The 12,139-nt window shown below is 40.4% G+C and overlaps 1 protein-coding gene across 1 annotated transcript in view; it reads right to left on the reverse strand.

Moving 5' to 3' along the window:
• The window catches only part of LOC121906132 (eukaryotic translation initiation factor 3 subunit H), a 68,158-nt gene that overhangs the window by 29,029 nt on the left and 26,990 nt on the right, over positions 1–12,139 (reverse strand). Inside the window, exon 3 of the mRNA XM_042424815.1 lies at positions 2,762–2,929. Coding sequence (XP_042280749.1) covers positions 2,762–2,929 — 168 coding nt within the window. The remainder of the gene's footprint in view (positions 1–2,761; positions 2,930–12,139) is intronic.

The following is a 12,139-nucleotide window of genomic DNA, read 5'->3' on the forward strand; positions in this document are numbered from 1 at the left end:
AGAATAGTACAATAATACTCAAAAGTAAGCTTCTAATGAGATTCAATTTTGGACCAGTCGTTCTGTTTTTCAATCGTTCCGACTTAAAAGCTCTGAATCTGTCTATCTTGACCTCTTCAACTGTTCACCTCTGGTAAAAAAACGTTGTCATGGTGAACATATTTAACCAACTGGTTTAACACCCCGCTGTAATTCTAAGCTGTCATTGGACGGAAGCTATTAACTCGCCAGTTGGCCACCTGATTGATTCATTCATTGACATAAAATGACCAGTAAGCTAATGACGAAGAGAACAAAAAAGAAATCAATTTTCTTTCCCTTTGACTTTAAACAGAGATAATGTCAATTCCTTTGAGGTGCTTTGATCCATTAAGCACTGCATTATTGATTGACATTAACAGGAGCACTCGTTTAGAATGAGAATGGGCTGCATGAGTGGCCGGCTGGCTGGCAGGACTAGATCAGAAGGGTTTATGTGTCACGTGGTTAAAATTAATCCTTGTGTGTCATGGATTTGTACAATCTGAGAACATGACAACCCTGAAGTTATGTTGGGGAGAAAGAACAGGACTGAGGGAGTTCCTTTACACTCCCCAGCACTGAAACATTGATGAAATTCAAAGCAGTTTTCATAATTTTTTAAAATGACAATTCTGTTTGCCGTCTCTCTCTTGACTGGAAGTTAGCAGATAAACACTGAGTTGTTTTAATGAAAGATTGTGACTCCAGTTCAGTGAGCTTAGGAGACTTTTTGTGTGACCCTGGCTGTACTTTACACTTATTTTTCGGTTAATAAACCTGAGAGAGGTAAACTCAGAACATTATGGTGGGTAAAATACAGCCAAGAAACATTATCTTGATACCATCTGGCATTTCGACAATGTCTATATTTGATAGGTTTTCAGCTTGTAAAAATCTGTGATGTGAGGGTCACATTTTATTATCGCTGATAAATATAAAAACCACGGTACTGTCATAGTCCTCAGCCACGAATGACATATTACTTTTGTAATTTACTTCTATGTGCTCCTATGCATGTAATGCACTGACTCTGAACTCAATGACCACTTGCTGCTGTTATGAAATAATCAATTATTCATTCAGATACCAAGGAGTTTAATCTACACTGTTTTATAGTAGCAGGTTTTAGTTTTCTGTTACTCTAATATTGCTGCCATTTGAAAGAAAGATTGCATTTGTGGTGCAATAATTATGAGCAGCTCATAAAGGTCTTTACTGTCACGCAGGTGCAGGCACATTATGTACACACATCAAGGTAGTGGCAACCAGCTACCTTGTTAAATCCGTTTATTTTCCCTGTTTTCTGCTCGTCACTGCTATCTCTGCTGTTGGCCTTGGAAGGGCTGTAGACAGACGTGTGCTACTTCTTTGAAATATGGCGTCACAAGCAGCTTCTTTTCACCTGACACTGATGACTTATGGGGGGTATGACCCAAGTCTTTGCAGTGTTAGGACTGGAACTTGGGCCTCACTACCTCTGCATTGCTCATGCTTGAAATTACTTTGTCGTCTGATACTTTTAAAAGCTTTAAAAAAAAACCTTCTTCGATCTATTTTAAATGCACTTGATGCTAATTTAAACACTTGCAAGATTTATCTGAAAATGTAAATCTAAATCTAACCATCTTGATGTTAGATTTAGACAAACATTCGTACTAACCTCAACTAATCTTTTCCCACTTCTGTCACGCTGATGTATTGCTGAGACCTTGTGGATGTGAATCTCAGTAGAATATCATAAGACTTCTCAGTGGCAGTCCTATTCTTGGATACCTTTTGATTAAAGAAACTAAATTTGACTTGAGATTCCTTAATCATGGCTGAAACTGAAATGGATATCACCAATAAATGCCTGTAAGCAACTTCTTAGTAGCAGTGCCATTTTTATTGCCGGAGAAAGAGGACAAATTGTGACCTTATACATTGAATCTTTCGAAGATTTTGTGATTTTCATTGTTGATTGGCTTGGAACTATTGTGTTGACCTTAACTGGAAGTGGCCTTCTCTCCTGAGGCCATTGAAACCACTGTAACCACTGTTAACCTGCATGCACCTTTATCGTAAGTGGTCGCCTGTGAATGGCTGAGCAGTTTTGTGACAGGTCAACAATATGGCATTGGATCTGCTCTCTCCATTCACCTCCTTTTACAGCAAAGTCAATAAAACATTTCCTGGTTGTGATGGCAATAGATTGATGAAGAATTAGACCACCTCATGTGACCATTCCCAGTACTGACCGATGGTTGAACCCTTTATGATCAGGGGCTTCCATTTCATGAAACCACTGACCTAACTGACTACAATTATTTTTCATCACAAAACCAATTATTTAAAACTTAATCCTATTTATTATCAATTTGCTAGCATATTGTCATGGTTTAGCAGAGCATCATAACATGTTTCATCATGTTTCATCCAGATGTGTCTAACTGGTGACATCATGAGCATAAATAAATCTAAAAATGTTTTAATGTTGAGCCATGGCTGAGATTTTCAGGAAGACCCTGTAAACCATTTGAGGGTTTACCGATAGTAAAATGTATGCTGACCAGTCTGTCTGGACACAAAGCCATCTTGTCCTTTAATCTGATGTCACAGGTCCCATCTATAGATAGTTTCTATGATGTATATCCACCAACAAATGCACAGTTGAATTTGTTTGAGTATGTGCAGTGGTAAAGATTAAAAGAAATCCATCATGAAAACATAGTCTTTATGTAGTCTGTATAGGTCTACTTACCATAGATGAGTACAACGGACTCTTCGATGGCATGCTGGTAGCTGAACTGGGAGTCGAGCAGTGCTCGGCTGACAAAAGAGCCATAGTAGGTGGACTGGTACCAACCCACATGCAGATGGTCGATGTTGACGTGACGCAGAGAACGCATCATCTCCATCTGGTACTGGACTAGAGGCAGAGAAAGAGGTAGGAAAGCAGAGAGAAGAAAAGTCAGAGGAAGAGGACAGAGAGAGAGAGAGAATAAAGATTTAATTCAAAATGAACTACATTGAATTTTTTTTTTTTTTTTGATCTGTGAATATCTGGTCTCCATCTGGAACTGGACATGGTGTACGAACAGAGGGAGAGAGGGAAGGAGAAGATGTGAGAAACATGACAAATGGAGTGAAAAAATGAACAACAAGGATATGAAGGAGAAATAAACTGAAACAGAGAAAAACAAAGGCTTCATCTCCTGTTATCAAGTGGTTGTGGTGGAGATTTCTAAAACAAACATCAACCAGGATTCACCAGTCGCCCTTTCATTCCTCATGTCAGTAAATATATCCTGGTGGACGGAAAACAGCCGAATAGATACGAAGACAGGCTTCAGCTAGTGGAGAGAGAAGGTTGGATACATTACGAGGAGAGCCATTTCATTACGCCAGACACATTGTAAGGACGCACGGCCAGAAACACAAACAACCCTGCCTCGCCGGCTGTAAGTAACAGCCACAACAAGCGAGCAAAACAGCATCTCCATGCAGGCTAGCTGGAGGAGGTTTATAAATCAGGGTGTTATTGGGCAGCTGTGGCCCCCTAGACTCCAGTCTGTAGAGCACATCCTTCTCCTGCTGGGGCTGTTAACAAGAACAAACCGGAGAGGTGGAAAAAGGGAGGGTGGCAAGCAGAGGGAAAGAAAAAGAGCATAGAAGACAGAAAGGTGAAGGACAGTGGAAAGAGAGGAAGAGGTTATAAGGAGAGAAAAGGAACAAGGATAAGAGGTAACATGAGGAAAAAGGAGGTGAGGAGAAAGAAAAGGGAGCAAATGAAAACAAAATGTAATGTCACCTAATTACATGGGTGACATTTCTCTTTTGGCGTCTTATAATGGCCTGAATTCAACCCCTGGTGGTAATGTTATGTAAAGCAGGGAATGACTTGTGTCAAAATAATAGGCTATTAATATTTCAGTTTGTCACTTCGAGGCATTTGACCACACGGAGTCATGTTAGACACAGAACTGTGTTTTAGTATCAATAAACTCAGCAGCAATGTACAAAATAGTGTCTGGATTATTTGCATTCATTTAAATTGTAAATGGACTGTTCTTGTATAGCGCCTTTCTAGTCTACCCGACCACTCAAAGCGCTTTTGACCCTACGAGTCACATTCACCCATTAACACACATTCATACGCTGATGACAGAGCCATCAGGAGCAATTTGGGGTTCAGTATCTTGCCCAAGGACACTTCGACACGCGGACTGGAGGAGCCAGGAATCAAACCGCCGATCTTCTGATTAGTGGATGACCCGCTCTACCTCCGGAGCCACAGCCGTCCCATTTATCTGGTATTAAAGCACCCTCCTCCTAACGCATACATACTTCTCCCTCATTGTCATGCTGATCCACTGCTTCCACTGTACTCCACACAGAAAACAAATGGCAATGGCCTGCCACAAATTAACAAACAACTCCAGCAATGAGTGCGACATGAGTGTAGCACTGAGGTGCCTCTTCCCCTTGACAATAAAATCTCACTGTATTTCAACAACACCTGGATTGGAGCGCTGAATGGAGACAGACTGGCAGAGAGGCCCTATTCACAGCCCCTCATACAGGGATGGACTGTGTGTACCAATCTACCCTTTTAATCTAACCTTTTATTTAGTGATTGACATGGTCAGTGAGACAAAAGCAAGCAGAGCAGATCGGCAGGGGGGAGGAGGAGGATGGGGAGGAATTGAGAGAGATAGGGTATATGAGGGAGAAGATAGAGATTGCAGACTGCGTAGCAATGCTGTGACAAACCACATGAGGAGGAGGAGGAGGAGGTGTCAGGTGGTGTTTTGCACTGTGTGTGTGTGTGTGTGTATGTTTCTTAGCTGTGATTCTTTAACAGTGATTCTTTAGCGAAGTAGCAAACCCATGGGAGCAATGTGTGCATGGTATATTTCATAAAGAAAAAAATAGCTGGTGGGGGTAGCAGGTGGGAAAAGATGCAAGTGTCTTCTTTGTAATTCTGACAGTGACGAGTGAAGAGAAAGTAGGTGAGAATTAAAACACGGAGTGTGTGAGAGAGAACAGAGGGGAAGTAAAAAGGGAAAGCGTGAGAAAGGGAGAGACTGATAGTGACAGACTAAGAGTTAGTCTGTTGGAGAGTGGCTCTGCCCAGGGGCAAGCTGGCAGCTGACTCCAAGACGAACAGACCTCAATGGAGAAGGAAGGCAGCCTGTCAACTAACTTCTGTATCTGTCTCTGCACCTCTATGCCAATCAGTATGGGTACTTACCTCTCAAGCGCCTGTGATGCGTAAACCTGCCCCAACAACCTATCATTAGTAAGGAAATTGTGCACAAAGCGATCTGTCTCTGAAGTGAAAGGCTGAAGGCTGGCGGATTGACAACAGAGGCTGGAAAACCAATCAACCAACTCTCCTGTCTCCAATCGGCAACTCCCTTTGCTGTCCTTTATAGTCTTCTATATTGTAATGTGTGTACAGCGTCTGTATGTTCAGTGTCAAATCAATTTGTGTCATAAAATTACTTGTAACGCATTACTGACAAAATAGATTTAATATGTGTGAGGTTTTTTGCCTGTATAGACACTTATCTGTGCACCTCCCCTTCACTCCATGTCAATCTAATAAATACACACACCTTGTTTAAACTGCTAATTCCCTTTTCACAGAGCAAGAATGTTAATATCATTGATTATATATGTCAGTCAAGCAAATAAACTTTTACATCGATGATGTTTATTTCATTTTATTAATTTAGTAATGAATTGCTGCTGTTGTTGCTCTTTTTTTTTCTATTTACATGCAGTCTTTGCCCTTCGAGCATACATATCTGGTCATTGTGGTTAAAAAAATATATATATAAAATGCTCTAAAATGACACAATTCTGAAATATGGTTTTCAATATGTAAAGAGGACATACAGTACATGTGTATCTGTTAGAGATTAAACAAGACTTGATGTGTTAAGTGATATAATGGAGATGTAATGGCCAACTAATGAATTAAGCAGTAGGCTAACTAATCATCGCCTAAGTAGCTAAGGGAGTGAGAGCCTTATAGAGTGTAGATGAGGCACTGAGGTTGCTAAAGAACACCCCGACAAAGAAGCAGCCCATTGCACAACTGAATATGTGTTGGTGTGATTACAACAACAAATAAACAAGTGATGGTTTTCCCCAGTCAACTAACCGGCTTCAAACTGTGTTTTATCAGTTCACACTGTGATGTCTTGGTGAGTGACAATACACAGAACTCTGTTCACTTGCCTTGCTTTTCTGTTAACTTTCCTCAGAAAGACTTTAAAGTCAATGACTGAAGTTTTGATTTACCATGGATGTCAAGAGTTAAACGTTTAAACAAATTTTCAATGAAATTCTTCTGAACGTCCTTGAAATGTCTTTACCATTAGTTCGTTTCAACGTTGCTCCAGAATTCAAAGACAGAACTGTGAAAAGGCATGGATTTGAGGCAGGTCATGAAATAACTTCTCAAGTACAGAGAATTTCAAAAGCCCAGAGTAGGCTCCAAAGAAATTTAAAGAACATGAGATGTTTTTTCCCCAGAGCCGGTAGGTCAACTGAGCAACTGAGAGCAACCAAGTGACCAGGAGACCTCAGAGCACACAGAAATAGATTATTGGTTGCAATGAGTAATTATTCTGCAAGGGTGACAACATGTAGCCCTTCGTAAATGTATTTGTTAATTTTCTGAGAGAAAGGTTAAGGTGCAAATATAGGATAATGCTTGAGCTTTCTTCTGAGTTGCAAATATTTTTTTTATTTTGCGTTAAAATTAATGCACCAACTACACAAAAACCCAATAACCATAAAGCTAAAAAGAAGAAGTACATAGGCTTTAAATCAACCTCCAAACCGCAGGGATTCATTGCTTTTCCACCGCGGTAAGAGAAAATCCATACCGTCACAGCCTTAGTCAGCCAAAGTTCTGTTTAAACAGACACTTACCAGCGTGTCTACTGTCCAGTGTGATCGACTCTTCAAGGTCTCAGCAGCTGACAGGGGGGATGCTCCACAGTGCGTTTGGATTTTATAACTGAACTAATACCAGGACGCAAGCTTTTTATTTCTCTGACATTTTCACATCACAAATGACAAACAACAGCAGTAAAACACAAGTCTTGCAGGTAAAACATACGACTCATGCAGCTGTTATATCAGTTTAGTGTGGGGAAGATGCGCTTGATTTGACTGTGACTGCAGTAACTGGGCGGAGATAAACCTCCTGAATTTGCTCCCAAAACTTTCATTTACAATTTCTACCACAGCCTCCTTAACTGAGAAAGAGACAGAAAAAAGGCTTCTAGAGGCATGAGGGAGGGCGCACAGTTAAAACACCCAAAATAACAATCACACTGACAAAACACAATGCAAAACGAGTGCAACACGAGAGACATCCACAGAGTGAAACAGATGAAAGAGCAGGGGGAGTTAACAGATAGGTAATTAAAATAGTTATAATTAGAATTAAAGTAAGTTTGCTTTCAAATCAAACATCCCAAGATGTGAGGGGAAAAATTGTTCTTACAACTGTATTTACAACCTTTTTTTTTTTGACTCAAACGTAGCGTCACCATGTCATGTGATGCTACTTCGGCACACTTTACCAGCATATATTACTGGGACCACTACAGAGCATTGCAGATGAACATTTAATATCCAAGTATTCTCATTATAGACACTACACTGACTGTCCCTGTAACAAACTGGCCACATTTTCACACATTGACCATACACGGTCCAGCCATATACCAGGTTTTGACCTAGTCTTGTTAATAGTCAAGTCTTTGCATTGATTTTAAAACAGAACTGACATGAACGGAGACCAGTGGACTGGCTACAATGCATTGAACCAAAGAAAATGGTCTTATACATGAAAAAACATTATATGGCCATTTAACTTATTTCCATTTTGTTTGCTCATAAACCTACTACTGCGAAAAAAGACAGTAAAACAAACTGTGACCATCTGATTGAGGTGCTAATGGAATCCAGCTGCTCTTTGCAAGTGCATACTCCACCCCAGAGTACAATCAAAGCCTCTTAGTATGTGTATTAAACTAAAAATTGTTTGAAAAAATAATGAATGCACATCTGAAATACCAGTGACAAAAACCTTTTCAAATTAATTTTATGAATAAGAACCTCTATAAAGAAAATAGCAGAAAAAAAACCCCTACATATGAGGACTTATGAAGCTGTAACCATCAAATGTTTGCCATCTTTACTTCAAGGACTGAGCAGTGTATTATTCATTTCTTGATCAGCAATAAAAATAAGCTATAACAAAGATAATGATACCTAATAGCTAGTAACAAAGACCTAATTCATTAACTTCTTCCACTCCCCGAAGACGCCGGATTCTGCAGTTGACATTACTTCCTTTCAGAGGCTGTAGCAGGCTCAGTATTAAAGTGAAGATACTGGCATCATATGAAACTAGACGACCTAAGGAATCCATTGCTCCCAATCATGTCATGCTTGTTGGGAAGGGGGTTAAATAATGCTCCAAAGTTAGGCTAAATTTTGGCAAGGGAAAAACTGGAATGGCCATTTTCAAAGGGGTCCCTTGACCTCTCACCTCAAGATATCTGAATGAAAATGGGTTCTATGGTTACCCACGAGTCTCCCCTTTACAGACATGCCCACTTCATGCTAATCCCATGAAGTTTTGGGCAAAACCCATGCAGTTTTTTGCATGCAGTATAAATGTGTTATTTTCGCCTATTCTAAAAGTGGTGTATTTGAATTTCTACACAGCAGGGTCACTAATCAGTCTTGGAATTGCATAAATTGGGTATGACTGGAAAGCTGAGACTCTTGTGGATTCAATGAGCCCAATTATATTCATGTCTGATGATATAAGTCCCCACAGTAGAAATTTCATTGTAGCGAGACCATTTGTTAAAATCACAGCATGAATTTTTCTGTGGTGTTCCTCAAGGTCTTGGTGTCTTAATGTGGTGCTTTGGAGGGATTTTTGACTATTTTTATCAATTCTCAAGTGGTCAAAAATGGTTAACTTTTCTGTGTAACAAATGGTATCAACCCAAAAATTACTGCAACAACTTATGAGACATAACTGAGCATGGGAATGACCATCATATACTTCTATCATAGTGTTCTAAGCCCTTATACACTAAACTTTCAAAATTTGAATAGGTGCCTAACCAAAACACAATGTTCATTACAGATTTATGACTAGAAAAACTTGACACACAGTGCTTTCAGATGATGTATACCACTTCTATGTGGCATATACTGTTGACCTGCCATCTCCCCTTAAACATCTCCTGCCCCCCCCCCCCCCCCCAAAAAAAATGGGTCTATGGCAGGAGGGCTGGAGTGGAAGAGGTTAATGACAAAAAGTGAGAGAAGCAAAGATTTTGGATTTTCTGTATTGCACGGCAATATGAAAAAAAGCAGTAAAATTAATGAATATATTTTCCGTTCCTTCGACTACCATTGAGGTGGAGGTGACCTTAAATAAAACACTTAACCCTCCGCTTCAATGGAGCCGGTCTGCCCAACTGTAGAGTAATCCAGTTAAGCCGGGCAGTTCACAGATGTCTGACCAAATAGAAGCAGTGCACTGATGAACCATGCTGTGTACATGCTGACAAATGTGATCTTGGAAAAAAGAAAATGAAGGAAGGCCAAATTCTTTTAGTACAAAGATGGATGTTGATTTGCATTTGGAGGCGCATTAGAGTTTGGGTTGAGGTATAAGTATGTAGCAGATGTCGGTTCTTTTCCCTCTATCTCCCTTTGATAAACTAACTCAGTGGCCAACATGGATGTCAGAAGGGTCCTCGACTGATAAAATTCAGACAATACCTTAGTCTAGGTCCTGTCCAGGCAGAGACTAAACCATCTGAAAAAATGTGGGTCCCAGCATGACAGAGTTGCATTACCAAGACAGACGGTAATATTCTGTGGACATAACGGCAGCATTAGCCAGAGAATAACCAATTTAACAATATCATCAAGGAGTGGAGGTGGGAGCATGTGCCACCGCTTGCTATTCCTCACTCATTTCTGCTGCCCTGCTGCCTCTCCTATCAATCAATCTGGGTCCCGAGGCCAGACAGGGAATGAGTCTGCCCATTCCCTTAGCGCTTGATTGTGTGTGTGCGTGTGTGACAGGGATAGGTAAGGGGATAGGGTGCGTGTGTGACACAAAATGAATGCGTGTTTAAAAGAGTATGTGTGAAACCTTCAGTTCAGCAAAAAAAAAAAAAAAAAGGGAAAATGGAGAAGGAAACAGGACGTGATGCTGGGTGAGAGCGTGAAATGTGGAGTGCAAAAGTGTGTTTTTGTATGTGAGCAGTGCAAAGTGCACTGGAAAGAGACATTTTGAGATGTAGAAAGCCCAAGGATGCCATATAGTGCATGCTGTACATCCAAAGCAAGTGTGAGTATGTAGTATGGTGGAAGGTATTTATCAGCCGGGAGCCAAAGTCTCCACCTTGGGCAGTAATGTTCATAATCAAAAAGGAACAACCAGTGAGGGTGTGTGTGCGTGGGCATGCATGGATGTGTGTCTCTGCGATGAACCAGACAGATAGTCCATACTCTAATACTCAATGACACAAGAGGTGAACTGCATCAGACCTTGCATGCTGCTGCAGGCCACAACATCTCAGTGTAGGCAGCGAGATGTGTGTGAGTGTGTATGTGTCTCTGAATGTGAGGATGTACGTATCTGTGTGTCACAACATATTCTAATCACCACCTTGACAGGCTGACGGGGGCCTTGCCTAGAAAGTCTGCTGCGGTTTTACACATACACACATGTGCTAGCTTAAGTTTATATCCACTAATGTCAAGTTGAGCAGATGAATAATAGAATAAAATGGTGTCACATGTCTGAAAGATGGTGAAATATGTTTCCTTTACCCTCCTATTTCCCTCCTTTTCTTACTCAGTTTGGGGAACGGATCGACATCTCACACGAAAATAGCCTGATTGCATTTTGTCGAAATATTTCCTCCTCTTAACTTTCCAAGCGAGGCCCTGTCATGCTAGGCCATAAAGGTAGCATGACTAGCATTAAATAGACCATGGATCAAGCACAGGTTAAGAAAACTGTTGTGGAAAAAAGGCTGGATTTGAGAACAAACCTATACAGCTGCGATTGAACCGCACTGCATAGAGCAGTAGTGTTCAGAATGGTAAAAGTCAAGGTAATAGATTTGCTTTCTTCCTCAGCACATTTAAGAAAAAAGTGTTTTCATTTCCTTGACCCATCAACATCCTATCAAGTCAACTACAAAAAGCACAAAAAAAAACAACAAACATTTTGGGTGCTTAATAGAACTGCTAGTTTTGCTGGCTGCTCTAAAGGACCAATTCCTCATGTTTTGTAAGCGGTGCTCAGTGGTGACAGCAAAAATATGCTCATCTTGGTGTTTCATAAATACATCAGAGCTAAGAGAAAAATGTTTATGCATATTATATTTAAAGACACCTTATTCTAGCAGTGCTGCTGAGTGGAAAAGAGTGTAGTTCCATAACTTCTCCATTTTTTTTCCCATTTCATCTTCCCCTTACTCTGCAAATATACAGACACTAACCCCAATTTAATGAGTCCACACTCCTGACCAATAAATTCAACACTGCCGACAACTTACTTTTACTCTGCGCTCTGTTCTGCCATTCATTTACTTCTCAAGTAGCTTCAAGCATCTATGCGTTTATACATGTATTCTGTATCCCCAGTTTTCAGTGTAAATCCTGTTAAGCATTCTGTAGATACACCTGGCTTGACCTTTGTTCAGACATAAAACAAAACAAAACACTTCATCTTCTATTGTCTACTATGGAGAACAAAGTGAATCTCGGTGTTTGAAGGCCTTGAGACTTACTGCCTGTTTTGCCTTGTTTTTCTGATCCATCTCTCTGTTTATCCAACCTTGCTACTCCTCTGGCTTCCCTAAACAAGAACGGAGAATATCCGACTATATTAATGCACTTTTCTCCTCCTCGAAGTCCCTTCATCACATTACAAATCACTGCTGATCTGTAGAGTCCGACTCCTGAGCATTTTTGGGTCAAACGAATTCACTTTTGCTCTGGTGCTGGTGGGATGAAATATAATGAAGCTACGAAGTGAAAATGATGCCTATACAATGACTGA

Source organism: Thunnus maccoyii, chromosome 10, assembly GCF_910596095.1.
Source record: "Thunnus maccoyii chromosome 10, fThuMac1.1, whole genome shotgun sequence".
In the NCBI taxonomy this organism is placed as follows: domain Eukaryota; kingdom Metazoa; phylum Chordata; class Actinopteri; order Scombriformes; family Scombridae; genus Thunnus; species Thunnus maccoyii.